Source organism: Ochotona curzoniae, unplaced genomic scaffold, assembly GCF_017591425.1.
Source record: "Ochotona curzoniae isolate NIBS_2020 unplaced genomic scaffold, NIBS_Ocur_1.0 contig_66, whole genome shotgun sequence".
Taxonomy (NCBI): Eukaryota; Metazoa; Chordata; class Mammalia; order Lagomorpha; family Ochotonidae; genus Ochotona; species Ochotona curzoniae.
In genome coordinates this window covers 19752335-19774055 of record NW_024466512.1, presented here as the reverse complement: position 1 = coordinate 19774055, position 21721 = coordinate 19752335, and the positions used below count along the sequence as shown (strand labels likewise).

The 21721-nt window shown below is 38.9% G+C and overlaps 1 protein-coding gene across 2 annotated transcripts in view; it reads left to right on the top strand.

Annotated features, from left to right (window-relative positions):
• The window catches only part of SLK (STE20 like kinase), a 58189-nt gene that overhangs the window by 13234 nt on the left and 23234 nt on the right, over positions 1-21721 (top strand). For both annotated transcript variants that reach the window (XM_040992161.1, XM_040992160.1), the window contains 8 exons: positions 6053-6217; positions 7782-7830; positions 8139-8288; positions 13714-13786; positions 13922-14116; positions 15318-15399; positions 16674-16802; positions 17101-18474. In XM_040992161.1, the coding sequence (XP_040848095.1) occupies positions 6053-6217; positions 7782-7830; positions 8139-8288; positions 13714-13786; positions 13922-14116; positions 15318-15399; positions 16674-16802; positions 17101-18474 (2217 nt within the window). The remainder of the gene's footprint in view (positions 1-6052; positions 6218-7781; positions 7831-8138; positions 8289-13713; positions 13787-13921; positions 14117-15317; positions 15400-16673; positions 16803-17100; positions 18475-21721) is intronic.

Here is a 21721-nt window from a genome sequence, read left to right as displayed (position 1 = left end):
TTGTATTTAATCATATAATTAGAGGTAATGGTTATCTGCCATTGCTCATGCGTAGTGAATTTGTGGTCATGTAGTTATAACCCTTTGATATTTCAATCAATTAGGTTTTTAAGAACCTTTTGAAAAAGAATGTGAGTTGTGATTATTGTCTGAAAGTCTTCTTTTATCATCTGTGAGGAGATCAGGAAAGTATGAGTGTTATAATTTGCACAATTGGAGTCAGTGACTTCAAATTCAGATCTTTTAGACAATGGTCGATCACTCCTAAGATAGGCCACATTACTAAATTGTTTTCTTTCTTTAAAAAAAAAAAATACTTACTTGTTTATCTGAAAGGCACAGTTACAGAGAGAAGGAGAGCACTCTCCAGATAGCAGCTACAGCCAGCCCTACGCTAGGCCAAAGCCAGGAACCAGGTATTTTATCCTGTTCTCTACTGTGTGGGTGCAGGCTCTCAAACACTTGGGCCCCGTTTTGCTGCTTTTTCCAGGACATTAGCAGAGATCTGAATAGGAAATGGAGCAATGAGGACATGGACCAGTTCTGGTATGGGAGGCTGGCATTGCAGGAAGTTTTACTTGTTACACCACAGTCCCAGGCTCTTATTACAAAAGCTTTTGTTTTGTCTGTTTTCTTTTAAATATTTGTTGTCTTTATTTGAAAGGCAAAGTTATATAGAGAGTTAAACACACACAGAACTTCCAGCCTGGATTCATTCCCCAAATGGCTCTTAACAGCTGGAGCTGCGCCAGTTCAAAGCTAGACCTAGAACTTCATCCAGGTCTCCCATGTGGGTGCAGAGATCCAAGATCTTTGGCTGCTTTCCCAGACACATCAGCAGGGAGCTGGATTGGAAGTAGAGCAGGTGGGACTTGAACTGGCACCCGTCTGACATTGCAGGAGGTGACTTAACTCATTAATGCCACAGTGCTGACCCCAAGTGTTTCAGTATCATAAATGCACTGGCATTTGGGTAACCTTAGGGCAAAAAATTATTCAGAAGAGTCATACTTAAATAAAAGTATTCAAGTTTTTTTATGTAAGTATGATTATAATGTGTATAATAAGTTTTTGTTTAATTATGACCAAAAGAACTCCTTCAAAACCTAACAAATTCCAACTAAGAGTGCTATGATAATTTAATTAGCAGTTTTTCCTTGCTATTGGGTTATAAAAGGCTATATCTTAAAGACATCCAGATTGGTTTAAAATAGATTAGACTACTCTTCTAGGGCATTCGGGTTGACCAGTATAAACTCATCTTTTTGGGGCTAACATTGTGATGTGGCTATCCCATATTGGTACTGGTTTGAGTCCTAGCTGTTCACTTCCAATCCGGTTTCCTCTGATGGCTTGGGCTTCTGCCAACCCATATGGAAGACCAAAATGAAGCTCTGGGCTTCTGTCTTAAGCCTCACCCAGCCTTGGCCCTTGTAGCCATGTAGGGAGTAAACCAATGGATGAAAGATCTCTGTCTCCCCCTTTCTCCGTAACTCTGCTTTCCAGGAAAACCTAAAAAAAAAAAAAAATTAATCTTTTATATAAGACAAATTATCTGGTATTAGTATTTTCACCTTTTGGTTTTTTCCACAGGAAGTTAAAGTTTGTCAATATTTAGGAAGATTCCAGTACAGAAGCTGATACCTGCCATTGTTTATTTCTTTACCTTCAGGAAGAGACAATAGATTCCTAAGAGAGCCCTGTGCTTTTTTTTTTTTTTTTAGCACTTCTTTGTTTCTTAAAAATAATGTGTATGTAAAAGATTCAGGATAGTATGAAAAAACATAGAAAAAGTAAAAAAGGACCTAAAAAAAAAAAAAGAAGTTAAAATATGAAGAGCAAGGAAAAACAACTAAACTGATGGAAATTTAGAGAGAACAAAAAAAGTTGTAGGGGAAGCAACACTATCCTCTTAAATTACTGTTTGGGCCAGGAAATTCAATTGATGTAAGATGAGAAATACATAGTAATTTTTTTGTTTATTTTTTGTTTTTACTTTACTTTTGGAAAAGCACATAGAGAAAACTTGCTCATGCACTCCTCTTTGTGGGTCGACTGCCAGCAGTGGCTGGTGCTGGCCTAGGTCAAAGCTGAGAGCCAGGAATCCAGTCCTATCTCCCATGTAGATGGCAAGGACCAAACTTTTTGAACTGTCACCTGCTACTTTTGCATCTGATTTAGTAAGAAGCTATACCTAGGATCTGAAGTCTGGACTCAAATTCTGGTACCATGTAAGGATACGGGTGTTTTGCTGCGCCAAATGCCTATCCCTGGTGGAAGTTTTATGTGGTAATAAAGCAGTCAGAAAGAAATGAATAATGAAAGTAAATGGCAAAACCTACTTGCTTTTGTGTTAGGTGGAACAAAGAGGCAGTTGTGAGAAAGTAGGTTTATAGTATGTAGAGACTAAAGAATTATTTTAGTTTGTCAGGTGGCTGCTGAGGGTGGTCCCATATTGGGCCTGGCCAGGGACCTCTGTCTGCCTATCTGGTTGCTGCCACAAGCCCTTGGGCTACCTGGCAGTGCACTCTGGGGAGCTGGGGGTGTGGGCTTTCAAGGGGCCCGGGGTATGGCACAGGTGGAGGGCGAGCAGGGACTTGAGGGCTCAAGTCCAGGTGAGGAACCACTACTAAGGGACTTCATAGACAAGGCCACTGTACTTTTGGGTAAGGGAGGGGACTGAGACTGACCAGTTTGGAAGGGGGAATGGGAGGACCTTTAAGGGTCGGACACGTGGGAAATGTGAGCTGGGCTAGTTAGCATTGACCATCATTGAACACCACTAGCTGGTGCATACTAATGCTAGGGCTGGGGGCATACCTGGCAGGGATAGATCATAGGACCCACCAGTGAGAGTCAGAACAAAGGGCGGGTGATGTTAGGCATGTGAGAGAATCAGGTCTGGGGACAGAATCTGGGAGGGTATATGGACTATGCTTGTGGAACTGCAGTCTCTGTTGGCACATGCAAAAGCTGTGGCTGGGAGCAGGCCTGGTTGGGGAAGTTAAGGGGATGTGGTCTCTGGGCCCGCCTGAGCAGTGGGTATCTGGTTCATGAGCCCCCGGGGTGGGGGTCCAGTGGGGCCTGGGCCCTTGGGCCTGCCTGCTCAGTGGGTGCTGGGTCTGTGAGCCTCCAGGAATGTTAGGGGGTGGTCTGGTGGTGCCTGGGTCCTTGGGTTTGCCTACATGGTGGTTGCCGAGTTCATGAGCCCCAGGGGCCAGTTGTAGGATCTGGTTGGGCCCAAGTTCCGGGTCTTTGGGCCTGCCTGTGAGAACAGATCTTTCTCAGTGGAAAATATGGAGCAATGGACAGTAGGCTAAGATCCACATGGAGGATATGGGAGCCATTGGGACCTTTGGAGGACATCTGGTACCATAGCAGAGAAAGAACAGAACAGATTGGTTAACTACCACACCCAAAGGATGACAACAAATATCTGGGCGGAAGGTTGACTATGTCAGACAATGGACATTGAAAGGGTTTCTTCATCCTTGGATTGGCGAGATTGACATTTCAGAACTACCTGAACTACCTGGACAGAACCCTTGGAGTGTGTGCCACATTGGGACCCTGGGTCGATATTGGGTGACGTTTCCCCTTCCCTGGGTCCTGGAGCGGTTGGGAGGCAGGGTCTGGCTTCTTCTCTTATCTCCCCTCCTCCCAGATACAGGAAGAAGAAATAGAAAATTTGGAAACAGTGATGACACTCACTTTTCTCTAATCCTCAATCCTTCCCACCCTGATCAACCATGTAAACATCATCTAAAATAAAAATTAAAAAATTATTTGAACAAGTTAGTTTGTACAGAATTTTCTCAAATGTGACTCCCCATCAAAGGATGGTTTTTCCTAGTGTGGAGATGGTGTCTTTTGTGTGGGACTTCCTGTTCTTAGAAGAAAAGGGGAAGATAAAGTGCTCTTATAGCTGCTGTGTTTCAAGCGTCTTTAGCTTAAGGTAATCCTCATGTCAAAGTTGTATCTTTGCAGGTAATGACCCTGCCTCCTACCTAGACACACATCCTAGGGAAGCCCTTTTACTTTCCTGAGTTAGTTTATATCTGTCTTTAAAGCAGGGATGTTAATATATCATGGGTTTGATATGAGGATTAAAAAATGGTGATTATTATACTAATGTTTCTGAATCTTTGTTGCATATGCCAGAAATGAACACATTATTAAATATTTCCATCCATTAGGCGTTTATTAGTATTTAATACTGAATGTAGTTTTTTCACTTGCAAAATGTTATCTTAATTTTCACAGCTGTGTGGAGGCAGGTTTCATTGATGAGGAAACTAAAATAGGATTTTTCTGAGTTGTCCAGAACAACACAGTAAGTGATAAAGAATTTGAGCACTAGTTTTCTAATGCACTGGAACTTGTGACTTCAGATACTATCCTCTAAGCAAGTGAAGCATACTTTGTATAGAATGTAGTGTGATTTAGTTAATATTTGTGTTCAAGCTGTCTTTTAACAGTGGTATGTTGAAAATGAGAAGAGAAACTATAGCCTGGGAGAAAATATTTTGAAAACATGTATTCCATAAAGCAGCCTTATTCAAAATATACAAATAAATCTTAAAACTAAAAAACAACCTTAACTAAAACTAGACAAAATTTGAACCAGTTCCTTACTAAAGAAGTTGTACAGGTGGCAAATACATAAGTATATAGATGCTTATCATTGCATGTCATTAGGGCATTGTAAATTGAAACAAGATACCACTACATGCCTGTTCAACTGGTGAAAATCTTTACTTGACAATACCACATGTTAGTGAGGACATGAAGCAATTGAAACTTGATTTGTTACTACTGGATATGCTGGTTCAATCCTCAAATAACTGCAACAACAGGACCTGAGGTGGTCCAAAGCCAGGAGTCAGGAGCTTCTTCTGGGTCTCCCTTTCGGGTGCAGAGTCCCAAGGCTTTGGGCTGTCGTCCTCTGCTTTCTCAAGCTACAAGCAGAGAGGTAGATGTGAATGGAGCCACTGGTCACATACTGGCGCTCATATTGGATATTGGCACTTACAGGCAGAGGATTATCCAGCAGAGCCATTGTGCTTGCCCCAACTGTCATATAATATTCAGTACCCAAAAGAGTTGCGAAACCATGGAAAATACATGAAGGGAAACATAATTTCAGTTAAGTAAGTGGAAGAAGTCTGAAAAATCTCTATATTGGGTGATACCAATATTTTGGAAAAAGTGGAACTATGTAGTTTGACAAAAAGTTAGTAGATCCCAGGAGTTAGTAGGGGAGATGGAAGAGATGAACAGTTAAAATACAGAAATTAAGACAGTGAGACTGCTGTAAACTACTACAGTGGCAGTTGTGTGTCATACACATGTTGAAACTCAAACAGTATACAGTAACAAGAGTAGATCCTACTGATAATGTAATATGTGATGATAATGTTATGTTAATGTAGGTTCCTGAGTTAACAATAAACGTACCCTTCTGATGTTGAATGTTGATATCAGGGGAGGTTGTGCATGTGTGGATGTGTGGGAGTTGGGTGGCTGAGGCCAAAATACTCGGGCCATGTTCCACTGCTTTCTCAGGCACTTAGAACCGATTTGGAAGTTGAGCAGCCAGTACATCAGCCAGCCACCCATATGAGATGCTGGCACTGCACACAGCAGCTTAACTGGCAGTGTTGGCTCCAAAATTAAATTAAAACACACACACACACACATGCATTTTAGGGCCTGGCTCCGTGGCCTACAGTCTAAAGTCCTTACCTTGCACGCGCCAGGATCTAATCCCGGCGGCCTTCTTCCCACCCAGCTCTCTGCCTCTGGCCTGGGAAAGCAGTCGAGAACAGCCCAAAGCTTTGGGACCTTCACCCACATGGGAGATCTGGAAGAGCTCTTGGCTCCTGGCTTCAGATTGGTGCAGCATTGGCTGTTTAAGTCACTTGGGGAGTGAATCATCAGATGGAAGATTTTCCTCTCTGTGTCTGCTCCTCTCTGTGTAACCGACTTTGCAATAAAAATAAATAAATCTTAAAACAAAATGTACACACATTTTAAATGTGTTTAATTTTAGGCCCAGAATAAAGAGACCAATGTTTTAGCTGCTGCAAAGGTGATTGACACCAAATCTGAAGAAGAGCTTGAAGACTATATGGTTGAAATCGATATATTAGCATCTTGTGATCACCCAAATATTGTCAAGCTTCTGGATGCATTCTATTATGAAAACAACCTTTGGGTGAGTGTGTTTTGTTGCTCTGTGGGAGTAACCAAAATGCATTGTCTTAAAGAGTTTGTGATTTCTCTTTTATGTTACCTTTTCTATTTACTTACCTTTTTTGAATAAGAGTTCCTTTGCTGATAAGGAAGTTGTTACAGTGTAATTTACTTAGGCCTAGCATTGGTTCAGGTTGATGTCTCACGTATCATTTTCATCACAGTTGTTTGTTCTTGGGCCCAAGTGGGAAACTGAGTTAACGATATTAAATTTCTTAAAATATAAAAGTATATGTCCTTGTTTGTAATTAAAAATTTAAGTGTTCAAACTGTTTTTCTTGAATTTGTAGTTTCATTCTAAAGTTTTTATAACTCATGCAACAAAATAAATTACTAGATACATTAAATGTTGTATATGATCAGGCTGAACTTTAGTGAATAATGATAGGTATAGCGGCTAAAGCTACATGTACAATTTTGTTCATATTGCAAAGAGGCACATATATATATGGAAACAAAATATTAACATAATTAGTTAACCTCCTGTCTCAGTATAGTTCAATCAAGAGGACTTTTTAAAACAAAATTTAAGATTGTCCAGTTGAAGGAAGAAGCGGTGTTAGAGAGAGATAACAAGTAAAGAAATACTTCCTTGAACGTCAAAAGCACATGTTCTTTTTATTTATTTATTTGTTTGTTTTTTTGTAGCTGTATCAGGAACTTGGGTAACTAACTTAACCTTTGGGAGTCTGTGTACTTATGTACACAATCCACCTATTAAGCTACATTTCAAATTAAACAATGATTTTGAAAGTAATTGGTAATTAACAATCCTCTATGAAAAAGAAAATGTACATAGGAATAGATCAGGTAGCTACATATTGTACAATGTTTGAGAAAATTATGTGATTATTGATAATGTGAAATCTAAAATAGTTAAGAGTTCTAGATTGCAATGAAAACTAGACACTTTAATAGATAAGTTTTTCAATCAAAACTTACATAAACGTAGTTGAACTGTAAGGGATATTTTAGTGGAACATGTTATAGATGTTTTAAAGAATCAGAATAAATATAGAGTTACACTTATTATAAAGATTGAGGGAGAGCTATGTGGTGTTATTTATCTTGCCAGAGGATAAGTAAATGATAATTGAGTTGGGGTCTGAAGTTTTTGTTTGTGTGTATGTATTTTGTTGTAAGTTTCTATACATGTACTTCAGGATTTATTTGTGTTGAAGTTAAAAAACACATTTAATCACTCAAATCACAGTAGTTGCTTTAAAATGAGAAAAATCAGTGATGATAAAATGAGTGTATTATGTTAGACTAAGGAGAAAATCTGTACCTGTTAAGCAGGGTTATTAAAAATGATTAACAAAAATGCAGATACCTCCACAATGTGTTCTCTTTGTGCTCAGATATTGTCATTTAAGGGTTCTAACTCTTTAGACAGAGTTTTAATGTTTATCATATTGTCTCCATATTCTATATTTAATAGCTATTCCTGTTTCTTTTTTGCTTATGAAGAAAAACCACTGAAACTCAATGTAGTTTTAGACACATGCTTTTTTATTTGCATGCAGATCCTCATTGAATTTTGTGCAGGTGGAGCGGTAGATGCTGTGATGCTTGGTAAATACCTTTTTATTCTTCTTGTTTATATCTTATATTTAATAAAACAAAGTAATTCATATGTTTATGTAATTGAGTGAAGTTCAGCAAAGTAAGTGCTCAACTTAATTGTATTTTTATATTATTGAGTAATTGTAATAAAACTCTAAAATGCAAGATTGAATATAGTATGTCAGGAAAGTAATCTTTTTAGATATTTAGTTAAAAATAAATTCTGTGTGAGCTTTCAGTAATGATATATGCAGAAAGGAATATAGCCAGCTATTTTGCTGTTTAAAAATGCACAATTGTTTACTTTGTTCTTATAGAACTCGAGAGACCATTAACAGAATCCCAAATACAAGTAGTTTGCAAACAGACTTTAGAAGCATTGAACTACTTACATGATAATAAAATCATCCATAGAGATCTCAAAGCTGGCAACATACTTTTTACGTTAGATGGAGATATTAAATTGGGTAAGTTGTTCAAACACTTGAATTTATGCTCTGAGATTTTTTACTTTTTATTTTAATGTGGTTTAATATTGTTTTACTATAACTCAAATATGTGAAACATGGAGTATTTCCACTTAGGTTTTTTTCCTTGTTTTAAATGGCCTAGCTTTTCTTCATTAACATATTTTTTGTCATTTCCTGAATCCTTTTGTTCAGCCTTTCTTCAGCCTATCCGTTGTACATTTTTAAAAGGAATTTATTACTGCATGAGATTCTCGGTCATAGCAAATCCATAATCACTATAACGTAGTTCTCATGTTAATACAAAGAGAAGAGATGTACTAATAATACAAACAGAACAAATTTAGTACAGTTCATAGGTAGAATTCTAACAATATACTCATATCTCTCCCTCTCCTCTTTTTTCTTTCTGCCTTAATTTTTATGGTAATGTGTTTTAATTTATGTTTTAGTCAAAGGTTTAATGCTTCACAAAATAAAGAGTTTAACAACAACAACCAAAAAACTAGTTCATCAGGAATATAGGTAAAGGGTATAAATAATGATGAAAGGTGTCTTTTACTTATATACAGTAGGTTTTAAAATAATCAGATTATTAAAACTATAGAAATATATCATCCTTAACTGTTGACCGGACAAGGATATAAAGCAAAGTGTAACAAAGCTATGTTTACAGGAATACTGATAAATACCAAGCTTTTTTTTTTTAAATTTTAGCTTTTGTATATAAGGTAAAACATGCAGTATTTGTCTTTCTGTGTCTGGCTTATTTCACTCAACATGGTATTTTCTACTTGCATCCATTTTGATGCAAATGACAGAATTACCATCTTTTTTATATATATCGTATTTTATTTATCCACTCATCCGATAATGGTCACCTTGGTGAGTCCCTGTTTTGGGCTGTTCACAGCAGTGCTGCTCTACATAGTGGCTCAGGTGTCTCTTTGCAGTGTGTTTGTGTCTTTTGGGGGCTGTACTCAGTGGCGGTTTGCTGTATCATATGCCTGTCTATTTTTGATTTATTGATTTCCGCGGCAGCTGTACTGATGTACATTCCCACTAGCGGAGTCCCCATTTCCTCACGTCCTCGCCCTCACCTTCATCTGCTACTTTCCGTCTTTTGGATAACAGCCTTCCTGAGAGCAGTGAGCTGATAACTCATTGTGGTTTTGGTTTTGGTTTTGACTTCACTGTCCATCCAAGTTTTTAAAACAGAGCTTGGATAAATAGTCATTAACTTCCAGACACCTAATTTAAAGAAACTTTAAAAGAAAGGCAGGAAAAGATGAATTTTTATTTTCAAAAGTAGAAAGCTAATTCTTTTAAAATTTGTGAATGCAGATTTAATACTCGTGAATATTTTAAATTTATAATATAATATATAAAAATGTAAACTCAGTTTTGTCTTTTGTCTTTATCTCCAAAATTCATGCCTAGTGGTGTTTCCCCTTTCATTTGCAGCTTTTTAAAAATTTTCATTTATTTATTTATTTATTTTTAAGATTTATTTTTATTGGAAAGGTGGATATACAGAGAGGAGGAGAGACAAAGAGAAAGATCTTCTGTCTGATGGTTCACTCCCCAAGTGCCTGCAACGGCTGGTGCTGAGCTGATCTGAAGTCAGGAGCCAGGAATTTCCTCCAGGTCTCCCACATGGGTGCAGGGTCCCAAAGTTTTGGGCCGTCCTCGACTGATTTCCCAGGCCACAAGCAGTGAGCTGAATGGGAAGTAGAGTTGCTGGGATTAGAACTGGCACCCATACGGGCGTTCAAGGCGAGGACTTAAACCACTGTGCTATTGCACCGGGCCCCAAATTTTTCATTTATTTTTAAATATTTTTTACATAGGTGAGGGGATTGCAGACTTATGCAGATCTTTGGGTGGGGTGATATGGGAGGGGATGAGTGAGGGAAAAGGAAAAAGGAAAAAGCCCTTGCTTTCCCTCTTGTGATAGTGGTGTGGTCGGGGCGGGATGTTGTTTAATTCCTTGCTGCCAGATCACATCAGCGCTAGGGGACAGAGTTGTGCCCTGATTACATCCTAAGATCCCTGGCCCCCCACCCCCTTGTGTAATTTTACATTCTATTTTACTCATACAATAACTTGGCTAAACTAACAAAGCACCTTCAGTTTAAAAGGAATATCTGGGGTTCAGAGTTTAGCTTGGTGGTTCAGATGCTGGGTGTAAGACGCCCGTGTTCTATACAGACTGCTTGGGTCTGGTTCCTTTCTGGGTCTGTCTTCCTGCTACTGCATAGCCTGGAGACTGCTGTGATAATTCAGGAGAAGGGGTCCCGACTACCCTCAGGAAGTCTGGATTGAAGGTATGACTCTCAGCCTTGGCCTTGGTCTTGGTCTAACCCCAGACACTGCAAGCATTTGGGGAATAAACCAAAGGTTGGGAGCTCACTCCTTTTTTGTGTCTGGCTCTTTCTCTCTGCCCCTTAGAAATGAGTTAATTTGATATTTTCATGTGTAAATAGAAGACCCTTTGGGTTCACATGTGGCTTTGTTTTGTTTTGTTGGGGGAACATGCTTTCTGCTTTCTGCTCTTTGCAGATGTGAGCAGCTATTAAAGCATAACACTTAGAAAACTTGACATTACAAAGTGAATTCTGTCATGGTGTTTAAGTTCATTATTTTTTTTTTTACTCTTTTGATTAATAATTAGCTGATTATTTCTATTTGTTATAAAATTAATAATTTTATAGGACAATTATTTCCCTTAAATTTTGAATTACTTATAAGTATAATTTATATAGGTTTGATGCTGTAGTATAGTAGCCTCAGCTTCTGCCTGCAGTGCCAGCACCCCATAAGGGCACTGGTTTAAGTCATAACTGTTCCACTTAAAAAAAAAAAATATATATATATATGTATATACATACACACACTCACACATATATAGGAAAGTTAGATTTACAGAGAGAAGGAGAGCAGAAAGATCTTCCATCTGCTGGTTCACTCCCCAAGTGGCAGCAACAGCCAGGGCTGAGCTGATCCAAAGCCAGGAGCCAGGAGCTTCTTCCAGGCCTCCAGGGTGGGTGCAGGGTCCCAAGGCTTTGGGCCATCCTATACTGCTTTCCCAGGCCATAAGCAGGGAGCTGCATGGGAAGGGAAGTAGAGCAGCCAGGACACAAACAGGTGCCTGTATAGGATCCTGGCATGTTCAAAATGAGGACTTTAGCCACTAGGCTATCGTGCTGAGCCCAGTGATCCACTTTCTATGCTGCTGCCTGCTGAGGGCCTGGGAAAGCAGTAGAGAATGGCTCAAATACTTGGGCCCCTCCCCTCACATGGCAGAGCCAAAGGAGGCTCATGGCTCCTAGCTTCAGAATGGCTCAGCTTCTGCCATTGTTGCCCATTTGAAGGGTAAACTAGTGGATTGAAGATCTCTGTTTCTGTCTTTCCTTTGCTCTGTAAAAACCTGCCTTTCAAACAAAATAAATCTCTTAAAAGTGTATCAAAATTTTTAAAGAATTATAGCTTGTATGCAAAAGAAATATTTCTTGAAAAATATTTTGGGCCCGGTGCAGTGGTGCAAGTGGTTAAGGTCCTCACCTTGCACGCCCGGGATCTCATATGGGCACCGGTTCTGATCCTGGCAGCCCCACTTCCCATCCAGCTCCCTGCCTGTGGCTTGGGAAAGCAGTCGAGGACGGCCCAAAGCTTTGGGACCCTGCACCCGTGTGGGAGACCCGGAAGAGGCTCCTGGCTTCGGATCGGCATAGCATTGGCCATTGTGCTCACTTGGGGAGTGAATCATTGGACGGAAGATCTTCCTCTCTGTCTCTCCTTTTTGTATATCCGCCTTTCCAATAAAAATAAAATAAATCTTTTTAAAAAAAGAAAAATATTTTTAAAATTTAGCTTTCAAGATAATTGTTTTCAGTGGATTTCTAAGCTAGAGTTTAGCAGGTGAGTGTGTGTGTGGAGGGACACTTATTCTGGTGCAACATGATATACTTGTTGGGATATCCACATCCTTACCAGACTACCTGGGATCAAGTTCTGCCTCTGCTTCAGATCCAGCTTCCTGCTAGTTCACTTAGGAGGCAGCAGATGATTGCACAAGTTTGGGTCCCTGCCTCCCACACAGGGGATCTGGAAGGAGCTTCTGGTCCAGCCCCGGTTGTTGTGAGAATTTGAGAGAGTGAGCCAGCAAATGGATGCTATCTCTCCTTATTTCTTTTCTGTTGGCTGTTTTGTCTTTCAAATAAATAAAAAAGAATAAACGTTTTTAAATTTGTAGTTTGGGACACGTGCATTCCATATTAGAGTGTGTGGGTTTGAGCTCTGGCTCTGTATATAGTTCTAGCTCCTGCTACTGTGTATTTTGAGAGGAAGATGATGATGACTGAAATCTTGGGATCTCTGCCACAGATATGAGAGACCTGGGTTGGGTTTCTGGCTCCTGGTTGCACCTGGCCCCTGAGTATGGGCATTTGGAGAATGAGCTAGCAGACAGGAGGTCTCTACTTATCTGTCTGTGTCTCCTTCCTTTCTTCCTACCTTCCTCGTTATGTATTTATTTGAAGGGCAGAATTAGAAAAAGAGAAGGAGACACAGAGAGATAATGGTATATTCATCCTCTGGTCTACTTTCCAAAGTGATGAGATTACTATAATTTTGTTCACATACTTCACTATACTATCTATGTATTAGTGACTATTCTTACATTAAATGCAATGGTCAGGCTAAAAGCTAGAATGCTGAATTCCATTCACTTCTCCCATGTGGCTGGTAGACCCCTACATACTTGTGCCATTTTCTGCTGTTTTCCTGGTATGTTATCGGAGTTTTATTGGAAGTCAAACATTTGATACTCAGCAACCAGTGCTCAGATGGAATGCTGGCATAGCAGGTAGTAGCTTAACACCCTGTACCTCTCTGATTACTGCTCCTCTGCTTTTCAAATAAATAAATAAAAATAAGAAAGTTGTTAATAACAGATAAAACTATGCTGTTGTTCTTTAAAATTTAAAGCAGAAAACAAAGTTCTTAATAGTTTTCTTTGTAATGGTATTGTGTAGGAAATTGGAAAGATCTAAACCTTATAAAGATTACTCAGACATAATTTCTGTTTTTCACACTGTTGGAAAAATGTTAACTTAATTGCAACATATAGCGCTAATTGGCATTTGTTTCAAAGTGGATAGACTTTGGTCTATTTTAAAGTTACTATTTTTTGTTATCAATTCTGAAGAATTTATCATGTGAAGATTTATAAAGTGATATTTTTTTAGCAGTTTTTTTTTTTTTGGAAGCTAGTGGAGAGAATGGCTAAGATTAGGCTATTAGAGGAGTCCTTTTTGTATTGTACTTATTCAAGACTTGAAATGTTTTTCTAACGCCTCCTATGATATAGTGCACTATACTTAAAGGCTATCATTAATTTTTTTTTATGATTATTTATTTCAAGCGGATTTTGGAGTATCAGCTAAAAACACAAGGACAATTCAAAGAAGAGATTCTTTTATTGGGACACCATATTGGTATGTATTCAGTTTTATGAATTTAATGAGTAATAACTGATAAGATTACTTTATTCACATACTTCATTATACTATCTATGTGTTTTATAGTAACTGTTCTTACACTAAATAATGTTCAGTTCTTTGTCTTTATAGGATGGCTCCTGAAGTAGTCATGTGTGAGACATCAAAGGACAGACCGTATGACTACAAAGCTGATGTTTGGTCCCTGGGTATCACTTTAATAGAAATGGCTGAGATAGAACCACCTCATCATGAATTAAATCCAATGCGAGTGCTGCTAAAAATTGCAAAATCAGATCCTCCTACATTGGCACAGCCATCAAGATGGTAGATTATTCTAAACAGAAGTGTTTTTATTGTTGGTTGTTGGGGTTTTTTTATTTAGTTATTTTTTTGCCTTCATTTATTTGAAAGGCAGAACTTACAGAAGAGGGTAGGAAGAGAAGGTGACCAATATTTCTTCATCTACTGATTCACTCTCCAAATGGCTGCAGTTGGGCCAAAACAGGAATTCTATCTGCATTTCCCAAATCAGTGGCAGGTACCCAAGCACTTGGGCAATCTTCAACTGCCTTCTCAGCACATTAGCAGGGAGCTGGATTGGAAACAGAGCAGGTGGGACTTGAACTGGTACTTCAGTAGGGAATGCTGGAGTCTGAAGTGGTGGCAGCCTAACCTGCTGCCATCACATTGCTGGACTCTAAACACATTTTTTAAGAAGCAAAGCTTGGGGAAACCCCTACATTGATAGCGGTGGCATAGTGGGCTAGGCCACCCCCTGTAGTGTGGGTATCTTAGGGGTGCCAGTTTGTGTCTTGGCTGCTACACTTCCCATCCAGCTCCCTGTCTGTGGCCTGGGGAAGCAGCAGAGGATGGCTCAGGTTCTTGAGCCCCTGCTTCTATGTGGGAACCTGGAAGAAGCTCTTGGCTCTTAGCTCTGGATTGCCCCAGCTCCAGCAATTGTGGCCATTTAGGGAATGAGCCAGAGGACAGAAGGAGTTCTGTTTGAAACTGCCTTTCAAATATAAAAATAGTAAGATCTTTAAAAAAAAAAAAAAAGAAAAAAGCAAAGTTTTACTCTTCAAGTTTTTCAAAAATATTTAAATTTCAATACATGATGCAAAGACTGTATAAATTAGGAAACTGAATTATATGTTTTCAAAACCTATGTTCCATATAATTATAACTAGCTTTTCTTATATATTTAAAAATGTGAGTGATCTGAGTTCTGTATTTTTATACAGAAACGTATTTTTTGTACTGTAATTAAGTGTATGTGTATCTGATACATTTTTGTGAAATTTAGTTTGTGATTTATATACTTGTGACTATGGCTTTATTTCAGTTACTATATCTACTTACATATATAGTGTGTGTTTACAAATAAGTACATTTTACAAAATCTTAATCTTTTTATTAAGATTTTATCTTAATACTGTTACATAATAAAATATGACTTACCAGGAATTTCTGTTCAGTTTTAATGATAAGAAAGAATAGAATGTCATTGTTAAAATTTATTTTGAAGGTCTTCAAATTTTAAGGACTTTCTTAAGAAATGCTTGGAAAAGAATGTGGATGCTAGGTGGAACACATCTCAGCTTCTGCAGGTAAGATAAGGATAGTATGACAACAAGAAATGGTAGTTATTTTAACATTTTAAAAAGAATGCAATTTGAGATTCATTCAGTTGGTTCACTTTGTTTTGAGTTACTACTTGAAAGTGAAATACATGCTAGTAGTTAACATCTGGTTTATGAACATGGTGTCATTACTAGCAAGAATTCAACTTGTAATTCATTCCACTTGCACTTTTGATTCTGTTTAGTTAACACTCCTTTTGCTATGTCTGTAATGACTAGATAGCAAGCAGCTTGAGAGCAGAGCTGTGAAGTAATAATTTTTGTCTTTTATAGTAAATATTAGGAAAATTTTGATTTTGAAAAAATGTTACAGTAATTAGATAAATTTGGTTTATAAACAGGATTTGTAATATTAATTTTGTCAAATAATTAATATTAATAGACAAATAGAATTACAAATCCTGAGGCCATTACTATTAGGTTGGATTGTTGTACAACTCCTGCATTGTAATATTGTGTTCTAATCTTTTTATCTGGAGAGAAAAAAGCAAGAAAGATTGCCTAGCTCCGTGCAGTAGGGCCTTGCCTCTTAACTTAGTTGATTTCAGTACCCCCACCTTTGAAGGCTGTAGTCTGTAAAGACACTAGGTGTTGGGTATATGTAGATGAATTAATTAGATTAATAATTAATAAAAGTTGAAACCTCTGATTTTAACACAAACTTTAGATTATAGAATCTTATAGCATACAGAAGATACATGTGCCTATTGGTATATAATGGTATAATGGTAGGATATTATACCATTTTTGGTAAGTTTGTTTCACAGTCCTTAAAAAAAAATGTATCCTGTTGCAGGCAGTGCTTGCTTTTGCTGTGACTCCTTTCCTTTACAGATGTGATGTTCTCTGAAGTTACTTATTTGAAAGGCAGAATTAGAACTCAGATCCACTGACTTCATTCTCCAGGTAGCTAGGCTGGGCCAGGTAGAAGCCAAGGTCCAGGAGCTTTTTTGGTTCTTCCATGTGGATGACCAGGGCCCAACCAATTGGGCCATCTTTTGCAGCTTTCCCAGGCCATTAGGAAGGAGCTAAATTGGAAATGGCACAGCTAGGACAGGAATCGCACCCATGAGGTGTGCCAGCTTCGCAGTGGGAGCATCACCTATGCAGTTTTTTATATTATTCCTACTCATGTGTTTATATTTTCACTAGTTAAGAATGTATACTTTACATGTTTGGAGCTTATTGTAGGAGCAGGTGTTTTGGTCATCACTCAGTGTGTTCTTTTTAATAATAAACAGCATCCCTTTGTTACTGTTGATTCCAACAAACCTATCCGAGAACTGATTGCAGAGGCCAAGGCTGAAGTAACAGAGGAAGTTGAAGATGGCAAAGAGGAAGATGATGATGAAGAAACAGAAAATTCTCTGGTCAGTACTTGGAAAGGACATTTTCACTTAATTATGTTTAGAGATGGGTTTTGACAGTACGATTGCACCCATATTCTAGAATTAGCTCCTGGGTGGCAATGTAAAACCTTTACTTTTAGGAGAAAGAGGCAAAGTATTGTTGCTCCATGATATACACTGTTAAGAATGATCAATTCTTTAAATTATTTTTATAGTTTTCCTGAATAAGGTTATTAAGTCATCATAAGTACTAACATTGTTTTGGTTATTATTGCAACATCATGTTCTAACACTAAAAATGTATAAAATCCTTTTTTAGCCAATACCTACAAGTAAGCGTGCCTCCTCTGACCTTAGTATCGCCAGCTCTGAAGAAGATAAACTTTCACAGAATGCTTGTATTTTGGAATCTGTCTCAGAGAAAACAGAACACAAAACTACTGAAGATAAATTCAGCAGCAGAATTCTTGATGAAAAACGTACAACTCCTGAACCTGGAAAGGATATGGAGGGTGTTAATGAACATGATCATAATGTCCATTTAGAAGTGGCCACTGACCTGAATGATAGAACAGTAGTAATCAAGGAGAATGGGAGAGAGGAGAAGAGACCCAAGCTAGAAAATTCTCATGAAGCAGAGGACCAGGAAACTGTGGACATTAATGCAGTCACTGAAGGAAAAGAGAATCATGGAATGGTAACTTCAGAAACAAATACTGAGCACAGTCCTGAGAAAGAAAGGGATCAGGACAAGCAACAGATATTTGAAAATAAACTTTTAAAATCTGAAGAAATTAAAGATACTGCTCTTCCAACAGTTGAGTTAGTTTCTCAGGAGACTGGAGAAAAAGAGGCAGATGATCAGGCAGTTGGTAAGGAAGTTGGACCTACAAAAGAAGATACGCAAGAATACTTGGGAAAAGATGACAGAACTCAAAAAAATGGAGTCAGTGATAAAAGCAACATTATGGGAACACATGAGGCAGTGGATATTGTTCAGAAAGCAGCTGAAAGCGATGCTGAGCCGATTCAGAGAAATGATAGAGAAGAGGTGGTTGAAGTCAGCCAGAAATTAACTGATAAGCCCACAGAGGACTCTGATACCGGAGGTGCTGAAGAAGTTCCTATTAAAGATATAGTTGAAATTAGTGAGCTAGATCAGAACTCTGTAGAAGACAAAAGAAAGGAACAGTTATATGAAAGTTCAGAGAGTAAATTGGAGACCAATGAGGAACCAGGAACAAATCGAGAAGAGGAACTTACAGAATCAAGTAGTGCTGAAGAAATAGAGGTTGTAAGTGCTGTGACTAATGTTGGGCAGAAGGCTTCAGGCAGTGAAACTCGGGATGCTCCTGTTGCTGCTGCTCAGGTGGACGCTGAGCAACTGGGAGCTTCAGGGGAAGTGCCAATTAAAACAGACCCTCAGGTTACTGTTGCAGCTACACAGCCCAGTGAACCCACACCCGTTCTAATACCCAGTATTAACATCAACTCTGAGGAAGCAGAAAACAGGGGTGCTGTAGATGCTCTACCAAAGTCTGAAGATGCACCACCCCTAGAGTCTGAAAATCAAAAGGAAAATGATACTGACTCGGGCACTGGGTCCACTGCTGATAACAGCAGCATTGACTTGAATTTATCCATCTCTAGCTTCCTAAGTAAAACTAAAGACAGCGGATCAATATCTTTACAAGTAAGTGTTCCTGAGTCCTTGTTTTAGATTTTGTCATTTTGATAAATCACTTTGTGTGAATCTGTGATGTCTTGAAAGTCAAGTGTTAAATCATCCTTCCTTTTTAAAAAGGATTTACTTATTTATTTGGCAGGGGTTCAAACATTTGGGCCTGCTTGCTCTGCTTTTTACAAGTCCTAGCAGGAGGTTGGATTGGAGTGGAGCCACCCTGGCCAGGAATTTGTGCCCATTTGGAATGCTGGCATTCCAGGCTGTGGCTTTGCCTGCTACCCCACAGCTCTGGTCCCAGAGATGGTGCTTTTAGCCTTGTACATTTATTTGGCCTATAAAGGAAATCAGTTAAAAAGAACCTAGTGTCTGGATTGTAATGCTAAAATCCAATTGAGATAGACAGTATGATTTAATTGCTTAGTGCAGTTTATGCTTTTCAGGTTGAACATATCCAGGTGGGATTTTAGCAAGGATTAATAATTACAGAAATTGAAAGGATGATCTCATTTAAAAATGTTTTTGAAATGTTTATTTTGGGGCTGTGGTATTTCAGGCTAATCTTCTACTGTGGTGCCAGCATCCCATATGCGTGCTAGTTTGAGTCCCAGCTGCTCTGCTTCTGATCCAGCTCTGCTGATGGCCTGGGAAGAGAGCAGAGAACAGTTCAAGACCTAGGACCCCTGTGGGAGACTCAGGAGAAACTCCTGGTTCCCGGCTTTGAGCCAGCCTAACCGTGGCTGCTGCAATCACTTGGGGGGTAAATCAGCAGATGGAGTCTCTCTGTCTCTCTATAACTCTTTCAAGTAAACTGAATAAGTAAATCTAAAAAAAAAAAAAAAAGTTAAAACTTAATCTTCATCTACTTGAAAGGCAGAGTAATGGAGAAAGAAGGATGGTGGTCTCGCACTCATTGGTTGATTCTGTAAATGCCTGTGACAGCTACGGCTGGACCAGAATGGAGCCAAGAGCCTAAGCTCATTTGGGTCTCCTGCATGTGTGGCAGAGGCCTGACCGCTTGAACTATCATGTGCTAGATTCCTGGATTGCACTAACAGAAAGCCAGGTCAGAAGGAGAGGCTCTTGGATGTGGGATGTGAGGGTCTCAAGCGCTGGCCTACACTGCTATGTCACAGCACCCACCTGGAGAATGTCTAGAATTCTAGAGTCCGTTGGGGCCAGCAGTCCTTGAATTACCACTGGCTTCTGAAAATGACTGCTCATACTCACTTAGTCACAACCTTTGCTGCTGCTGTGAGAGTGATTGTAGGGAGAACAAAAACTAAAACCCGGAAGACTTTTAGAGCATCATTCTCAAATCTTAGTGTGGGTAGGAGCTGCCAGAGTTATTCAGAAATCTGGGTGGCTTCCCTTAAGCATGCTTTATAGTAAAAGATCCAATGGAATCCTGATACAGGTGAGCTTTGGAAATTATTTCTTCAAAACTCTGGACAGACAAGGAGAGAAAAAGAAAACTGGAAACGAGCTGGGACAGCTGGCATTAGGGACCGGAGTAATGGCGTGACTGACCAGCCTGTCTGCTCCAAATATGTGTGTGTGTGTGTGTGTGTGTGTGTGTGTGTATGTGTGTTCTGAGTTTTCTTAAAGTTTTTTCATTTTACTTTTTTAAATATAAAACTCACAGACTTAATAGTCAGCTACAGATATTTATGTGAAAACAAGGAGCTATTAATTATGGATGCTTAGGAGGGGCTGAAGAAATGGGAAGTTTGGAGGCTAAGGAGAGGTAGATCTGTGTTTTGCAAAGTGCCAAGTTTGGATTGTAGTGGCTGTGTGGATAGGATACTCTGGAGAAGGAGGAAGCAGTAACCCTGGAGAGTAGACCATTGAGAGGTTGCAGAAAGGTGATTAAAATAGGCCAAAGACAAATTTAAAACTGGTTCATTTTGAGTTTAAAGTTTCACATTTTTACTTTTGTAATCTGTTTATCTGTTTTCAAAAACTTAATTAACCAGTTCTTAGTTATTTGAAAGCCAGAGAGATCAAGGGAGCTCTTTTGTCTGCTGGCTCACTCCTCAGATACCTTCAATAACCAGAGATGGGTCAGGCTGAAGTCAGGGACCCACACTCAGTCTGGGGTGACAGAGACTCGGGTATTTGAGCTGTCACCTGCTGCCTCTCAGATGTGCATGAGCAGGAAGGTGGATTGGAAGCAGGTACAGGGAGTGAGAGCCTCCTGAGAGGCTACTTGACCTGAGCCAAACACTTGCCCCCTGGGTTTGTAATGTTTTGCCCCAAATCAAAATCAAGTGATTAACTGCCTCAACATTTAATCTGTTTACTAAAATGTATTTGTAGGAGTGCTATGCTTTTGTTGTTTTTATTTGCATTTAGAAGCTTTTGTTTACTCCCTGTGCCTCAATGCTAGCCCCAGAGAATGGGGTCTTGATAAGAAATTTTAAGCAGTAGTTTGTAGGAAGATCTTGTGCTTTGAGGGATACAATAGAGGTGCTATTTTTCTGTAAAATTGAGGAGGTTTGTTGATATTATTATGGATTAAATAGATTCTGATTCCCAGTTTCGGCAGGATTTCAAAATGACATAGAAGAATTTTCAAAAATGAGATTCTGAGATAATTCTTAGACCTGTTGATTTAGATTTTTTAAGGAAATGTAAAGATATGAGAACCTACAAAGTGAAAAGGTGAGCGATAGTTAACATTTAAAAATTATAGTAATTAATTAGTCGTTTATGTAAATTATCCACCAGTTGTGCCTAATTATGAAGTGGTGTTATACATGCACATCATCAAAATGCGTAATATCACTTAAAATAATTTGAAAGAGAAAGAAAAGAAAAGCCAGACAAGATCTCTCAGCCATTAGCTTGTTCTCCAAATGCCCATGACAGGCTGGATTTGGCCAACCTTAAGCCAACAGTCAGGAACTCAAGCTGGGTCTCCCGTGGTGGTTGGCAGGCACTTCAGTACCTGAGCTGTCAGTGCTGCCTCCAGGGTGCACAGTAGCAGGAAGCTGGAAGGGTAACCAGGACTTGACTTCAGGTACTCCTGAGAGGAGGTGACTGTCTGCCAGTGGCTCTTAATAGCTGCAGTGTGTGCACAACCCCTATTCAAAAACTTTTAGTTTTTATTGATAAAGCCAATAAGATTAGGTTCAGGATGATACAGTTGCTCCACAGGTGAATCTACTGTTTTATGTACATATTTGTAATTTATAGTCTTCATAGCATTCATAGCTATTTTTAGTCTTCAGAGATGTTCAAGTGTTAAATGTCTTCT